We start from the raw sequence: 13978 nt of genomic DNA, 5'->3' as shown, positions 1-13978 counted from the left end.
AAAGGAGCCAGAAGACCGAGCTGATCAGACTGATACAGGACAGGTGTGAATACTGAGGGCTGATGAAGCTGATGCAGGGCAGGTGTGAGGAGGAGCACATGAACCACGGAGAAAGAAAAAAATAGAACAAACCAAAACCCAGAAAACACACTAACAAAACCCAAATAATAAAAACAGTCCAAAACTAGAAGTGATCATCTAAAAGCTGAGAACCTGAAGATTAATTTGAGATAAGGCTCAGCACTGTGTGTCAACTGTATAAGGACTTTAACATTATAATGGAACTATGTAACGGCCTTTTAGATGCTCAAAGATGTCTCATATGTTGTTGCAGCAGTTTATGTGTGTGTGTGTGTGTGTGTGTGTGTGTGTGTGTGTGTGTGTGTGTGTGTGTGTGTGTGTGTGTGTGTGTGTGTGTGTGTGTGTGGAGGGGGGGGGGGGGGGGGGGGGGGGGTTAAAGTGTCACAAGGCTGTGGTTATCACTAAAGGTCATTTTATACATTGAGGTCCAGTTTCAGCATAATGGTCCCACCACAATAAAATGGCTACTGTGGGGACCAAGACTGTTTATGGACACTACTATACAGAAATGTTCAAATATTCTATTTTTTGGAGGCAAAAATAGCCCATTCATGCTGCATGCAAAATGCTGCATGGTTTTGCACATAAAGTGGGCATGTCTGTAAAGGTCAGGGAACCTCTATGAAAATGGCCTGACAGTTTTTCCCTCGACAAAATTTAGCCTAACTTTGGAGTGTTATTTATCCTCCTTCCTTATCATGACATGGTTGGTACCAATGGATGCTTTGTGTCATGTAATTCATATGATACCAGTATATAATATTCAGCTTTAAAACTCAGCCCACTACAGCTTCCTGTACAGTGCTGCAGGTATCGGAGGGTTTATAGTTGTGAACATGCAAGTCCTCTACCATCCACCAGATGGTGCTGCTGCTCCCTTCACAGCGCTACTTCACATGGCCTTGAGAATAGGAAGTTAGTTTTTTGGCTTAAAAATCATTACAGTTAAATTAATGTCTGTTTACGACATGATTCTGGTGTGATTTGGCTGTATGTGTCTGCAGGAGGGTTTTGGTGGGTCAGTCTTCACTGCTGACTGCAGCTGAGCTAAAAGTGACACAGCAACAGTCTTAGTATAACTTAAGTCTTTTTTTTCTTTTGTGGTCCCCTAACCAGTGGCGGCTGGTGACAAAAATGTTTGGGGGGGCGCAGTTTGATGGTTGGTGGTCCTAGTGTTAGTGTCAAATAAGCCGTAGCACCACTTCATACCGCAGCAAAAAAATATAAATAAGAAAGAAAAACTAATCTAAAAACAACACAACACACTATAATGTCCCCTGGTTTGTCCCAGTATGGTATCTCAGACCCACAGAGAGAGGAATAAAAAATTATAACCAGATATGATAAAATGCCCATTTCACTCACGTCACCTAAAGATACCAGCAGTTAAAGCAGAGTTACCAATAAGGTAATATGCTTAAAAAGAGACACCACCTATATTTTAGTTATTGTGTCTTCAGTCCTGATTTCACTGTAATCTGTTAGTTGTTGCAATACCTAAACATGACAATAGATGGCGCATTAAGCACTATACACTGCTGTGATTAGGCATAATTTATTTAACTTATTTTAATAATGAAATGTACCCAAATCAACTGTAATAGTCAAAATTACTTCCATCATTTCTTATCCTGCATTTATGCATTTTAGTTTTTTACACTTCATAGTTATGTCTTTTATAAAGTATTTTTTAACACTTTACAATATTAATAACAGCAATGCAGCTACTACCTGATCTTTTATATGTCCTGTTGGAGCTGCTGGATGCAGCCACTGACTGAATCTATGTTCCTCTTCTGGAGCTTGGCATAGCAGAGGTCTACATGTGGCCAGATGTGGTGAAACAGCTGCAGAAAGAGCTCAGCAATGCTAAGTCTGCTAAAAACAACTTAGCTCCATGCTATTGTCTCGATGGCTGCAGCTTTCTGTTTGATTTTTTTCAGAGAGATGTTTTAGGTCTCGTTCCCCTGTCGTTGTCCACAACGTTTCGGTGCTGACACTTTGAAACAGCAAACAGATTAAGCAATAAAAGGAATAACTCACACTGCATCCAGCTAGCCAGCTCCGTTTATCATAACAGCAGCAGGAGAAACTCTCAGCTCCTCCATCACCTGCTGCTGCTTTATCCTCTTTCTCTCTTCTAGTGAAAGTCTTTTGAAATTAGGTTTTTGTAGAGAAATTACAAAATAATCTTCTTTAATTTCCGCGGCTCCACTTTAACGTCATCTCCTGAACCTACCGTCAGCAGGAGTTTGGATGACAGCAGCTGACGGGAAGGCGTGAATGACAGCCGGAACTGTCCAATCACAGTAGATTAAAAAACATGAAACAACAACAATTCGCTGCCAATAAAAGTGGGCGTGTCCGGGGCGCACTGAGCTGCGCCCCGTGGGAAACGTGACGCAGGCCAATGAGAGAGCAGCCTCAGGTCACATGCTTGTCAAAAGTTTGAGGGATTGCATTGACTTCCACTAGTCCGGCGCCCCGCATACAGGAAGTACATATAGAAATGAATAAAATACCATTTGGAATCGATTTAAAATGAATGATGACAGGTGCTTAGAGGCTAACATGACCATCTTGCTAACAAATACTATTTATTTCATAATTATTTAGCATTTTCTAATTCATTTATGTTTAATATGTTTAAGTAGATTTTGGCCAGATATTTGATGGGGGCGGCGCCCCAGCGACCCGCATTGACCGGCCGCCACTGCCCCTAACCAACAGTGAGCAAAGGACCAGGAAATGATAAAGCATCTGAGCAGCAGTATCACACAATAACCACAGATCAGTTCTTCCTGTCCTATGAAAGCTGCACAGAAGGAAACATCAAAGCAGTTTCTATCGGAGACCTCCACTGACAGACTGACAGGTGAGTGCTGCATGTATCTCACTGTGCTTCTAATATTATGTTGAAATTTTATTTATTTATTTTTTAATTTTATGAATTAATAAGACAAACTTAACATAAGAAACAGTTTTAAATCAAGTCGTTACCCCAGACATCCCAACTCTCCTGGAAGTTCTGGGAGTCTCCTCCATACTGATAGCGGCTCCATGACGCCTGCAAATGAGATCCAATCTCCCGGAATCTGCAGCAAGCAGAGCACTAGAGAGTGACTGTGTGTATGTGTGTGTGTGTGTGTGTGTTTGTGTGACTATAAATGCAGCGCGTGTGACAGCGAAGCATCCTTATAGCTCTGTGTTGCCGCTTATTAGACCGATCACAACCCCCCCAGGTTGGGATGTCTGTTAACCACAGTTCATGTTTCCTAGATAATAACTTATGTGCAATGTTTTTATTTAATTGGTTTTATTCATACAGATAAACACTGTTACCTATAGTTAAAAAATGCAACAGATGTCATGTATATAAAGCACGTAACTGAAGACAATTTGCATTTCCTTGGTTCAGCTTTTAAAACTATGCTCAAACTAACATAAAAAGGATAAAAAGAACAGGACAGATAAAATGGACTGTGTATGAACAGAATGTATGAGGACCATTTTTGAGCCTTGTGATACAACCGATTTTAAATTGAACACCCTGCTGGTGGGAACCAGCGTACAGCTTGTTGAGACGTGTGAAATGAGGTAATCTATTCGGAAGTACTTCATGCGTCACAAACCCTTTTTTAAAAATATAGCCTTGTGGTTACTGCGTCTGCTACGTGTCTGCAAATTAAGTAAATGCATGTTCTCTCAGTCATTTAGGTAAAGCCAGTTGTACATTTGTGTTTCTATGTTTCTGTACTTTGTTTTTATTATTAGTGTGTGTGTGTGTGTGTGTGTGGGGGGGGGGGGGGGGGGGGGGGTATGTATGTGTTTACTATGATTGGGTTTTATTTTTATTTCTCAAATTCAATGTTTTTTTTCAATTTTTTCTGTTAAATGTTTGTTTTATGTTAAGCACATTGAGTTGCCACTGTGTATGAAATGCGCTATATAAATAAAACTGCCTTGCCTTGTGTGGGCTCAGGCCTGTTAGGGTCACCATCAACACCACGCTTGCTATATTTCCACCACAGCTCAACAGGGAAACACTAAGAGGGAATTTGATGCTAAAAATACTGTAAATGTGTCAGATATCACTTGATATGACTAACTCAGACCGCTGAAGCTCAATAGAAGCTGATCATCTACTTTTAAATGACTGTGTGGAAACACTGTGGATTTTGTCCTCCATCACTTTACATTGAAAGCACATTTGAAGGAGATCTTTTAATAGTCAGTATGAACAGGAGGAATGATTACAGAGAGGAAAAAACCTCTTTACTGTTCATATGGACACCTGACTGCTGCTTTAAGAGACACAAGGGCACCTGGACCTCCTTTAGACTGAATCGAAAAGGCTTCTTCCAGCCAAACATTTGTAACAATGTAGTCAGCTGATGGTTCAGTAGGATATATAATTAATGTGTCAAAATGTATTTAACAATATAAAGATGATAGATTTGTGTTCTCCCTTCTTAGAACCTCCACAAACATGGGTGACCTGGAAGAAGTGGGAGTGACCTCAGTTACCAACCAGACAGCTGATGATGATATCAATCAATGTGATCAGAGAGACACAAAGGCTCACCTCTTCTTCATGCCGGTCTACACTCTGGTGTTTGTAGTGAGTGTCAAATATTCAGATTACAGTCACATTCCTTCCTCCTCCTCTGTCTGCCAATCAGCACACATGTCAATCTCTGTTTCCTCTCCAGGTGGGTTTGGTCCTCAACAGTCTCACCCTGAAGGTTTACTTCTGCTCAGCTCAGCAGCAGGTGTCCAGCATCATGATGGTCTACATGAGAAACCTGGCAGCCTCTGACTTCCTGCTCTGCCTCTACCTTCCCCTCCGCATCATCAAGTACATCAGCAGTTCTGTCACCTTCCACCTGGTTTACTGCAACATTGCTGTCTTTGGATTGTACCTCAACATGTACGCCAGCATCCTGTTCATGGGTTACATCGCTGCTAACAGGTAGGTAACAAACCATGATTCTCAGCACAGTTAACACTTTTTTGTAGATGTTTTGATACTTTATTGTCTGTTTTATATGCATCAACATTATACTGACTGAAATGGTCATGTCCTCGTATCACTGCAGGAGTAAAGTCTAAAGTCTTGTCCTCTCTAGAAACAATATTGGAATCATCATTCATCGTGGAATCTGTGGTTTAACTATTAGTATCACCTATATTCAGTGAAATTATCTGCTGATGCCTGCCTCTCCTGTCTCCAGGTATCTGAAGATCATCTATCCTTTGGGAAATCACTTCCTGCGGACAGTTCAGGCTGCCCGCATCATCTCCACGGTGACCTGGATTTTCCTGCTGGCCCCAGTGATTTCGTACGTCACCCTGTCAATCCTCACACAGGAACCTCTGACTGCTGTCCCTAACAGGTGTGAAAGCTTGCACAATGCCCAGGTCCGTGTATTCTACAAAATCATCCACGTTTATTCCACCGTCACCTTCCTGGTCGTCCTGGTCTCCCTGGTCTTCTTCTACCACAGCGCCTCCCGCAGTGTGTTGCAGGCACAGCAGAGGCAGCTGGCATCCTCCAGCTGCAAGAAGCTCAGGAGGTCACGCAGGAAAATGTTGGTGCTGGTCAGCGTCTTCTGCGTTTGTTTCATGCCTTACCACCTGGTTCGCCTTCCCTACATCTTCCTACACAGGCAGTGCTCTTTGAGCAAATTGTTTTACTACCTGAAGGAGCTGACCGTCCTGCTGTCAGTTCTTAATGTCTGCCTGGATCCGTTCATCTACTTCATGTTCTCTAAGGCGTTCCGGTCCCAGCTGAGCTGTGCACGTGCCAAGCAGATGGAGTGAAGGGCAGCTGAGAGCAACCAACAGTGAGACACTGCTGAGCACATCAGTAAGATAAACATAAGAAATCTCATGTTTGGATCCAAACCAACAATGAACTGATGTAGAACTGTATGTGTATCAAGGCTCATAAATCTTATTCCTCCGTTGTTGTTCAAAAACTAATAAAAACACATCAGTGAGTCACACTGCTGCACTGGTGGACAAAAAAACTATCATAACTCAGTTTATATTTTTCATGCTAAATTTTGAACTTTCATTTTTAGTTGAGCTAAGGACTTAAAGAGAACCTATTATGGTCATTTCAGCTTTAAACTTCTATTTTTGGACCACCATTGTGCATGATTCATAGTTTAAAAAACTCCTTATTTATCTTCTACTGGTCCTTTATGCAGCTCCTCAGTTCAGCCTCTGCCTGAAACAGGATGTTTTGGCTCCTGTCTCTTTACAGATTACATTGATTTTTATGCTATTGATTAAGATTCTGATATTTACTGTGTGATTTCCGTTATGACATCTCTAGCATTCAAAGGTTCTTGATAGAGTGTAGTATTTTTCTGACATTGAGCTAATGATAATTGCAAAGATTTTAATTTGAATTGATAAACTGATCATTGCTCAGCTCTAGAGTTAGATCTTATTGATCAGTTGGTTTAGCTTGCCTTTCACCTTAATAAGTAGCTCAGTAACATCATCCATGAGCTAATTAATCTCATGTATGATGTGTTATTGAATGCATACAAAAGCTTTTTTGGTGTGGACTATGTGTACTTACATGTATTAAGTTCTTATTAAAAGTCCATTGCAATTCCGCAAATGTGGTTGTTTTGCCTGGTTCATGTTTTCCATCACATAACAAAAAACAGATTTGGTGTTCAAATCTTTGTATTGTTAATATAAACACTGCTCCAAAAATGAAGGGAACACTTAAATCACACATCAGATCTTGATGAACGAATTATTCAAGTTGAAAATCTTTACTGATGTACAGTCTTTAATTGATTGAGAACAAAATGACATAACAGTCAGTGGATACCAAAATCATCAACCCTTTGAAGGCTGGATTCAAAATCACACCGAAAATCAAATTACTGTGTTTGACATAATTTAGAATGAACAGGATCCATAAATGTGTGGATTTGAAGAAGAAATGGTTTCAACATGGTTACTGAATAATGTGCACAGAGACCTGCACATGAGTAGTGCTGGAAGCAGTACAAAGATCCTTTACTGCAGTAAAAGTACCAATAAATCAATGTACAAATACTCCATTATAAGTAAAAGTCCTGCAGTAAAAGTACATAAGCATTATTCGAGTCAACGGTTCATGCAAAATCAAAGGGGATCTTGGATATATAAAAGGAATATAAAGCACAAACATCTGAGGTTTACAATGATGCCATCAGTAAGATTAAATATGTCCGGTCCATTTGGTGGCACATGGACGGCCAATGTCATTCTAAGATACTTAATGTTGGTTTTAAAGTACAGGTAATTTTTAATTACAGGTAATTCTACTGCAGTAAAGTATCAGAGTACTTCTTCCAGAGCTGCTCATTTGCAGATCTTTGTGCAGCTTGATCTGTAACCATGTTGATTATTTCTACATTACATTTTAAAACAATTTCTTCACTTCGTCATTGATCTTAGAGTCTCTGAACTCTACTGAAGGGATGAACACTGTTGTCTCAGAGATTGACTCAGCTAACCACATCCCTTTTTTTCACATCTCTGTAAACCACTGCCTGTGGGTTTTGCATAAATGTTTGTCATGAAGAGTTTATGTACTGCAGCCCTACTATATATTTCTTATCTATCTATCTATCTATCTATCTATCTATCTATCTATCTATCTATCTATCTATCTATCTATCTATCTATCTATCTATCTATCTATCTATCTATCTATCTATCTATCTATCTATCTATCTATCTATCTATCAGCAGGACATGGACTGACTCCACTGAGGTTGGTGATGATGACAAAGAGCAGGCTGTAAATATAAAGACTACAGGACTTGTGTATAAACACTGTGTTTATGAACGCTACACAGAAATAAAATCTCTTTCCATTTACAAATAAAGACTTATGCTGATAGTATACTTAAAAACCTTAAATTCTGGTTATAAAAAACAAAAACAAATAAAGACTTAACAGTGATGTCATATTGAGATGTTTGGTGTCAACAAACACTTTTTGAATCAGCTGACGTCATTTTTTGTCATTTTTTTCCTAAACACACTGAAACCTGCAATGTTCACCTTCAAGTTCAAGTTAAGTTGTTTCTCAACCACATTTGAATTCACACATATTGTGGCGTGAATCGTTGTCCGGTGCCAGTCAAACATACATATGAACAAAAAAAGAGGACACGCAATAAATAATATCTAAAAACCACAAACACATAACTCTACATCCAAAATATATTGAAACCTTGTGGATATTTCTAACTTTTAAGGCCTCTGCTTGGTTTATGTTACTTTAGCACATAATATTCTTGTTTTGACAGAGAAGCAACAGCAGTGAACATTGTTTGTGTTGTTTTCATGTTTAGTTTTTTGACTTGCAAATGATCAGCTTTGCTGCACAAAACTGTTAGTCAGAACCACACCTGATATCCCACCTCCACATCAGGAACACAGACAGGCGAGTGCTGCATGTAACTTTATACTCGAACAAACTGTTTGGGAAATTAAACTGTCTAAAATTTGGAGATAGACTGAAGGGAAGACTTTGATTCAACAATTTTAACCTTTTTACCTGAAAGTATGTAAAGATTAAATGAGAGTAATTAGAACTAGAAAATTCCAGGGATATTTTGAGTGCCACGGGGCTGCTGCCGGGATGAGTATACAATTTATTTCCAGTGTTCAAAAGTCACCCTGATCATATTCTGGTTTCAAGTATTAAGTACATCTTACTAGTCAGTATCAAGTGTAATGTACTTTATTCTCAACTTAACATCCCTGAAAATATTAAGTAATGTTAATCATATTTAAGCATAAATAATATTTATTTGAACTTATTAATTACTTCATTTTTTCACAGACAGGAACATCACTGTTATGAAATTATTAAGTAAATCTTATCATTAAGAGAGTAGATTTTATTATACTATTTTATTTTATATGTTTTCACTGATTATTACTGCTATGAAATAAAGTGAGGCCTTCTGTGAGCAGCTAATGTAAACCTAGCGGAGCTTAATGAAGAAGACAGTTTCTTACCTCGAGAGAGGGATCAAAGGGGAGAGCTGTATTTCTGTCTCCATATGTTAATGAGGTGGGCGGTTCTAACATTAGTCTTAAGGTCCGTGTAAGCAAGAATAAATATGTGTTCTGAGTTTGACATACCACAGAAAAGTGTGTTGTTAACCACCCTGCCAAATGTGAATGACTTAAAAAAGCACCAAATTTGTTAAATTAGGCTTCAAAATTATGTAAAATTCAGCCCTTTCTCTGCTCCCAAACGCTGTGGGCGTGCCCGCCGAATTCACTGAAGCCCCGCCCCTACCGAGTGTCACCTGTTAATCAAAGTCACCACCTAAACTACCCTAAACATGGACGCTATTGCTGAGAGCTAGCTCGGTTAACTGGCAAAACAGAAAGACAGGAATTAGCCAATCACAAAAAAGTAGGTCAGTTTCTGCCCAGCAACATGTTGCTAAGGACTGCTAAGGCTCTACGGTTGCTACGGCGATTTGAGAATCTGCTTGGAAATTCTCAAAATGCCCCCAGAATTTGGCTTCTGACAAGGTCCTGAACAATTGCAAACTGTGAGAAAACCGTAACTCCTGTCCAAAAACCGAAAACACTGTGAGAGACACAGAAGCCGGCAGATTCTGACAGTGTTTATTTTATTCAGATGTTCCTTAAAATGAGCGAGTAAGCTCAGAGTGAAGACAGAGTGAGATTCTTTTGAAAAAAAAACAGACGATTACATTAGGGTCAATGGGGAGCGAGACAGGTATTGCCGCCGGTCTCGGGCCCCCCGTTTAAATTTTGTGCATTCCCCGCCTGTCAACGTCACATTTTATGAATCCCAACACCTATGTCTACATTTTGACAAAAAACTATTTGTCTCCTTTTCACGGTTTGGCCGTGAACTCGAGTTAAAAATAAAAATTAAGGTTATTTTTTACTGCTTCTGGCACTCAAGCTAACTGACGCTTCAAACTCCAGAAACAGAGGAGAATCTGGACTGTAAGGAAAAATGATTCAGAGAACACTAAACATCAAATGGTGAATAAAATATCACATTCATTCACTGTTTATAATAATGAGCCAAAAAAGGAAATTACAGCCAACCACTGAAGTGACAAACCACAGAAGAGTCTGCAAGTTAGACTTCAAGTGGCTTGACACATACACCGAAAACCTTTTTATGTGGCATTGATGCTGCTGTGTTGATTTGCTACCACCAGTTCCTGTGTTTTCAATGTTATTTAAATAACTTTCTGACACTTTACATATAACTGTCTTCCCTCTGTTAAAACCTCCAGAGACAAAAATGGACGTGACCTCATCATCCAACCAGAGCCAAGTCAATGATCAATGTGAACATATTGATGAATCAGGCCACCTCTTCTTTGCACTGGCCTACAGTCTGGTGTCTGTGGTGAGTTTCAAATATTCACATCACAGTCTATTAACAGTATAATATTTGTATGGATTTTTTTCATATTTTTATAAACATTCAAACACAAATAGTAATACAAAGGATAACACTTTACAACATACCAGTTGGGCTGACAGAGGTCGGATTAATAAATAATACTTATAATAAATTAAATAGATAACACAACATGCTCTACATTGTAGAAACAAAAACAAACAAACAAAATAATGCATACTGAAGTTGACTTGCCTCCCCAAGTAAACTCTCAGCTCTCAGTCAGTAGCAGAAGTGAGCAGTCTGCTGGTCTTGGCTGTGCCTGTGGGAGTTTGCCAGCCCTGATGAAGGTGGTGGGTTTTGGGCCGCAAACTTGATGGTTCTTGGACACAGCATCCAAGATTCCACCAGTGGTAGTGGCCCTCCCCCAGATGGGCAACTGCTCAAAATATGCCCAAGAGAGCCTTTTCCAGGGCAACAGGGACATGCTGGAGAGTCGGTCTTACCCCAGACATGAAGGTTTGCCAGACTAGGTAGGACGTCGTACATGGCTTGAACCATGAACTTGGTCCGTTGGGGTTCTGCATACCAGATGTCTTTCCAGGAGATCCTCCTCTCCAGCATGCCCTCCCACTTTGTGCAGAGCTCCCTGCTGCTGCAGGCCGACCAACCCTGCAGGTTTGGTCCTCCTTGACATCTGCCCGTACCTCCTTTAGGATGAGGTGACATCTGTTCTTGCCCTAGGCTTTGTCAAAACAAGGTTGTGGTCTGGTTCCCAGGCCTGCTCGTCTGGTTGCCACTGTACTCACTAGAGCCTTGTGTCTCAGCCGTGACTCTGCTACCTCCAGGCTTTCCTGGGCTCTCCACTTTGTGCCTGTCCGCACAACAATGCCTGCTGATGCCACTCTGGAATCCTTGGAGTCCTGGTAGAGTAGCGCCTTTCTAGTGCGAGAGACCCTGAACTCCTCATTGAGACTACTGAAGGGGAGCTGGAGTTTATTGCTCCTTCCATAGAGTGCTGCACTGCTTAGGCTGGAGGTAGCCACTGATCTTTCTCTGCATGGTCTCCACAGTAGTGAGATGCCATGCTGGTAGATCTAAGCCTTGAACTTGCCAGGTAGTCCAGACTTGTCCACTCTAACTGTAACTGTAACCATATCCTGAGTGAACCATGGATAACTGGGTTACTTGCTAAGTAAGTAATGTTTGATTAAGAGTATTGGGACACAAACTAAACAGCACATTGATAGTGGATTCCATGATTGTTGTTCCATTAGCCTGTAATTCACTTGGAAATTTTGAGAGAACCCAATTTCCCAATCCCAGTTCCCCAGAAGTGTTCAGCGCCAATGCAGGAATAACTGCGCAGCACATCCTGTCACAGAGCTGTGGTTAAAGTTGGTTAAATGTAATCGCAATCTTTCCCTCCAACTTCAACCGTGCTGTAGTTGCCATTAGCAGATATCACAGCAAGCCAAGAAATTTTAAGAAACAATCCAACAGTCATGTCCTGCAGTGACTGATCAAGTATGTGGAGGTGTGAAAGTAGGCGGGGTTTGAGCTTCTCACTCAAGAGAAAAGTATGAATGTTTTCAAGGAAATATCGATTGTGCGCTCTATTCTCCACATTTACACAATTCATGATGTAAACCACAAAGACAAGTCAGTAAAATCACTGTTTTCTTCACCCTCTCATTCCTTGCTGTTTCTTCTCCAGGTGGGTGTGGTCCTCAACGGCTTCACCCTGAAGGTTTACTTCTGCTCTGCTCAGCAGCAGGTGTCCAGCATCATGATGGTCTACATGAGAAACCTGGCAGCCTCTGACTTCCTGCTCTGCCTCTGCCTCCCCTTTTACATAGCCAACTACGTCAGCAGCTTCGTCACTCTCCGTCTGGTCCACTGCATCTTTGCCTCCTGCGCCTTTTACCTCAACATGTACGCCAGCATCCTGTTCATGGGTTACATCGCCGCTGACAAGTAGGCCTGGGCTGGGTGGCTTTGGTCGTATTTGATCCAGGAAGCAACATCAGCACATCCTCGTTGTCTGCTATGTTTTTAAAAAATCTGCCTCTTCTATCTCCAGGTATTTTAAAATCATCCATCCTTTAAGAAGTTACATCCTGCAGACAGTGAAGGCTGCCCGCATCATCTCCACGGTAACCTGGGTTTTCCTCCTGGCTGTTGTGACCTCCTACATCACCCTGTGGTTCCTCACCAAGCCAGAATGGACCTTTGTCCCTGACAAATGTGACACTTTGGAAAGCCCCCAAGTCATATTATTGTACAAAATCATCCACATCTTCTCAACTGCCACCTTCCTGTTCGTCCTTGTCTGCTTGATCTTCTTTTACTACAGTGTCTCCCGCGTTGCGTTGCTGGTACAGCAGAGGCGGCCGCAATCCTCCAGCTCTAAAAGACATGTGAAGTCACGCAGGAAACTGTTGGTGCTTGTCAGCGTCTTTTGTGTTTGTTTTGTGCCTTACCACCTCGCTCTCATTCCCTATGCCTTACTGAAGAGGTATTGCTCCTTACGCCTAGTGTTGCACTACCTGATTGAAGGGACCATCTTCCTGTCAGTCCTCAATGTCTGTCTGGATCCAGTCATTTACTTCTTCAGCTGTAAGGCCTTTCGGACCAATCTGAACCTGAAGCAGATGTTCAGCAGGAACAAGCAAACACCGAGCACAGAGACAAGAAGGAACGAGGGGCAGCTGAGCATCATCCACACCAACTGATGAACACCGTCCATCACACGACTTAAAAACAACAACAGCACAACTGCAGATGTGAGAAAAATAACACCAGCAGAAGCTTCACAGCTTTCACATTTAAATAACTTAAAATAAATGTGACATCCGTTGTGTATCAGAGTCTTGTCAAAAATCAGAGTGATGCATTGACTTGCGGAATTGAAGTGATTTATTGCAAGAAACCCAATAAATTTGCCCCAACCCCCTACTTTCTTTGGGCGATCACAGATTATACAGATATACATATTTAAAATTACATCAAAAATATAAGAAGAAGAGATACATCAAAACTTAAACTCAAAAATGAATGTAAGAAATATAACCAATTTGATTACTTAGCATGTTTAGGTTTATTTTGTATGTTTAACTCTTCAAATCTTTCTTGTCATTTACATCAGGACACCTGCTGTAATATTATCACTCAAATACATCTTGGATTAAAAGGATTAGTGTGAAATTTGCGTTTAAATATTTATATATATTGTGTAAATGTTCATGTGTGTAGGTGACTTTATCACATGTAAAAATCTTACTCAGATAACTGAGTAATCCTATTTTCATTTTACTTTGATTTTTGCTTTACTCAGTTTATATTGCTCATGCTAAATTTGATAATTCATTTTTAGTTGACTTGGGGACCTATTATGCCCATTTCAGCTTTACATTTTTTATTTTTGGACTTCACTAAAGCTGCTTTGCATGATTTACAGTTCAA

The 13978-nt window shown here is 40.5% G+C and overlaps 2 protein-coding genes across 2 annotated transcripts; both read left to right on the top strand.

The window, feature by feature from the left end:
* The first annotated feature begins 4570 nt into the window (after nt 1-4570).
* LOC133981075 (P2Y purinoceptor 14-like) lies at nt 4571-5904 on the top strand. Its single transcript, XM_062419962.1, has 3 exons — nt 4571-4702; nt 4794-5053; nt 5316-5904. The coding sequence occupies exons 1-3, from the start codon at nt 4571-4573 to the stop codon at nt 5902-5904; spliced, it is 981 nt and encodes a 326-aa protein (XP_062275946.1).
* Nucleotides 5905-10411: 4507 nt separating this feature from the next.
* LOC133981073 (P2Y purinoceptor 13-like) lies at nt 10412-13248 on the top strand. Its single transcript, XM_062419961.1, has 3 exons — nt 10412-10519; nt 12231-12490; nt 12597-13248. The coding sequence occupies exons 1-3, from the start codon at nt 10412-10414 to the stop codon at nt 13246-13248; spliced, it is 1020 nt and encodes a 339-aa protein (XP_062275945.1).
* The last annotated feature ends 730 nt before the right edge of the window (nt 13249-13978 follow it).

This window comes from Scomber scombrus, chromosome 5 (assembly GCF_963691925.1).
Source record: "Scomber scombrus chromosome 5, fScoSco1.1, whole genome shotgun sequence".
Classification (NCBI taxonomy): domain Eukaryota; kingdom Metazoa; phylum Chordata; class Actinopteri; order Scombriformes; family Scombridae; genus Scomber; species Scomber scombrus.
This window is presented reverse-complemented; position numbering and strand designations above follow the sequence as displayed.

Excerpts from the sequence above, each read along its gene's own strand:
- LOC133981073 (XM_062419961.1), top strand. The coding sequence starts at position 10,412 with ATGGACGTGACCTCATCATCCAACCAGAGCCAAGTCAATGATCAATGT. Across the intron at positions 10,520-12,230 it reads CCTACAGTCTGGTGTCTGTG|GTGGGTGTGGTCCTCAACGG; the intron begins GTGAGTTTCAAA and ends TTTCTTCTCCAG. Across the intron at positions 12,491-12,596 it reads GGTTACATCGCCGCTGACAA|GTATTTTAAAATCATCCATC; the intron begins GTAGGCCTGGGC and ends TTCTATCTCCAG.
- LOC133981075 (XM_062419962.1), top strand. The coding sequence starts at position 4,571 with ATGGGTGACCTGGAAGAAGTGGGAGTGACCTCAGTTACCAACCAGACA. Across the intron at positions 4,703-4,793 it reads TCTACACTCTGGTGTTTGTA|GTGGGTTTGGTCCTCAACAG; the intron begins GTGAGTGTCAAA and ends TTTCCTCTCCAG. Across the intron at positions 5,054-5,315 it reads GGTTACATCGCTGCTAACAG|GTATCTGAAGATCATCTATC; the intron begins GTAGGTAACAAA and ends TCCTGTCTCCAG.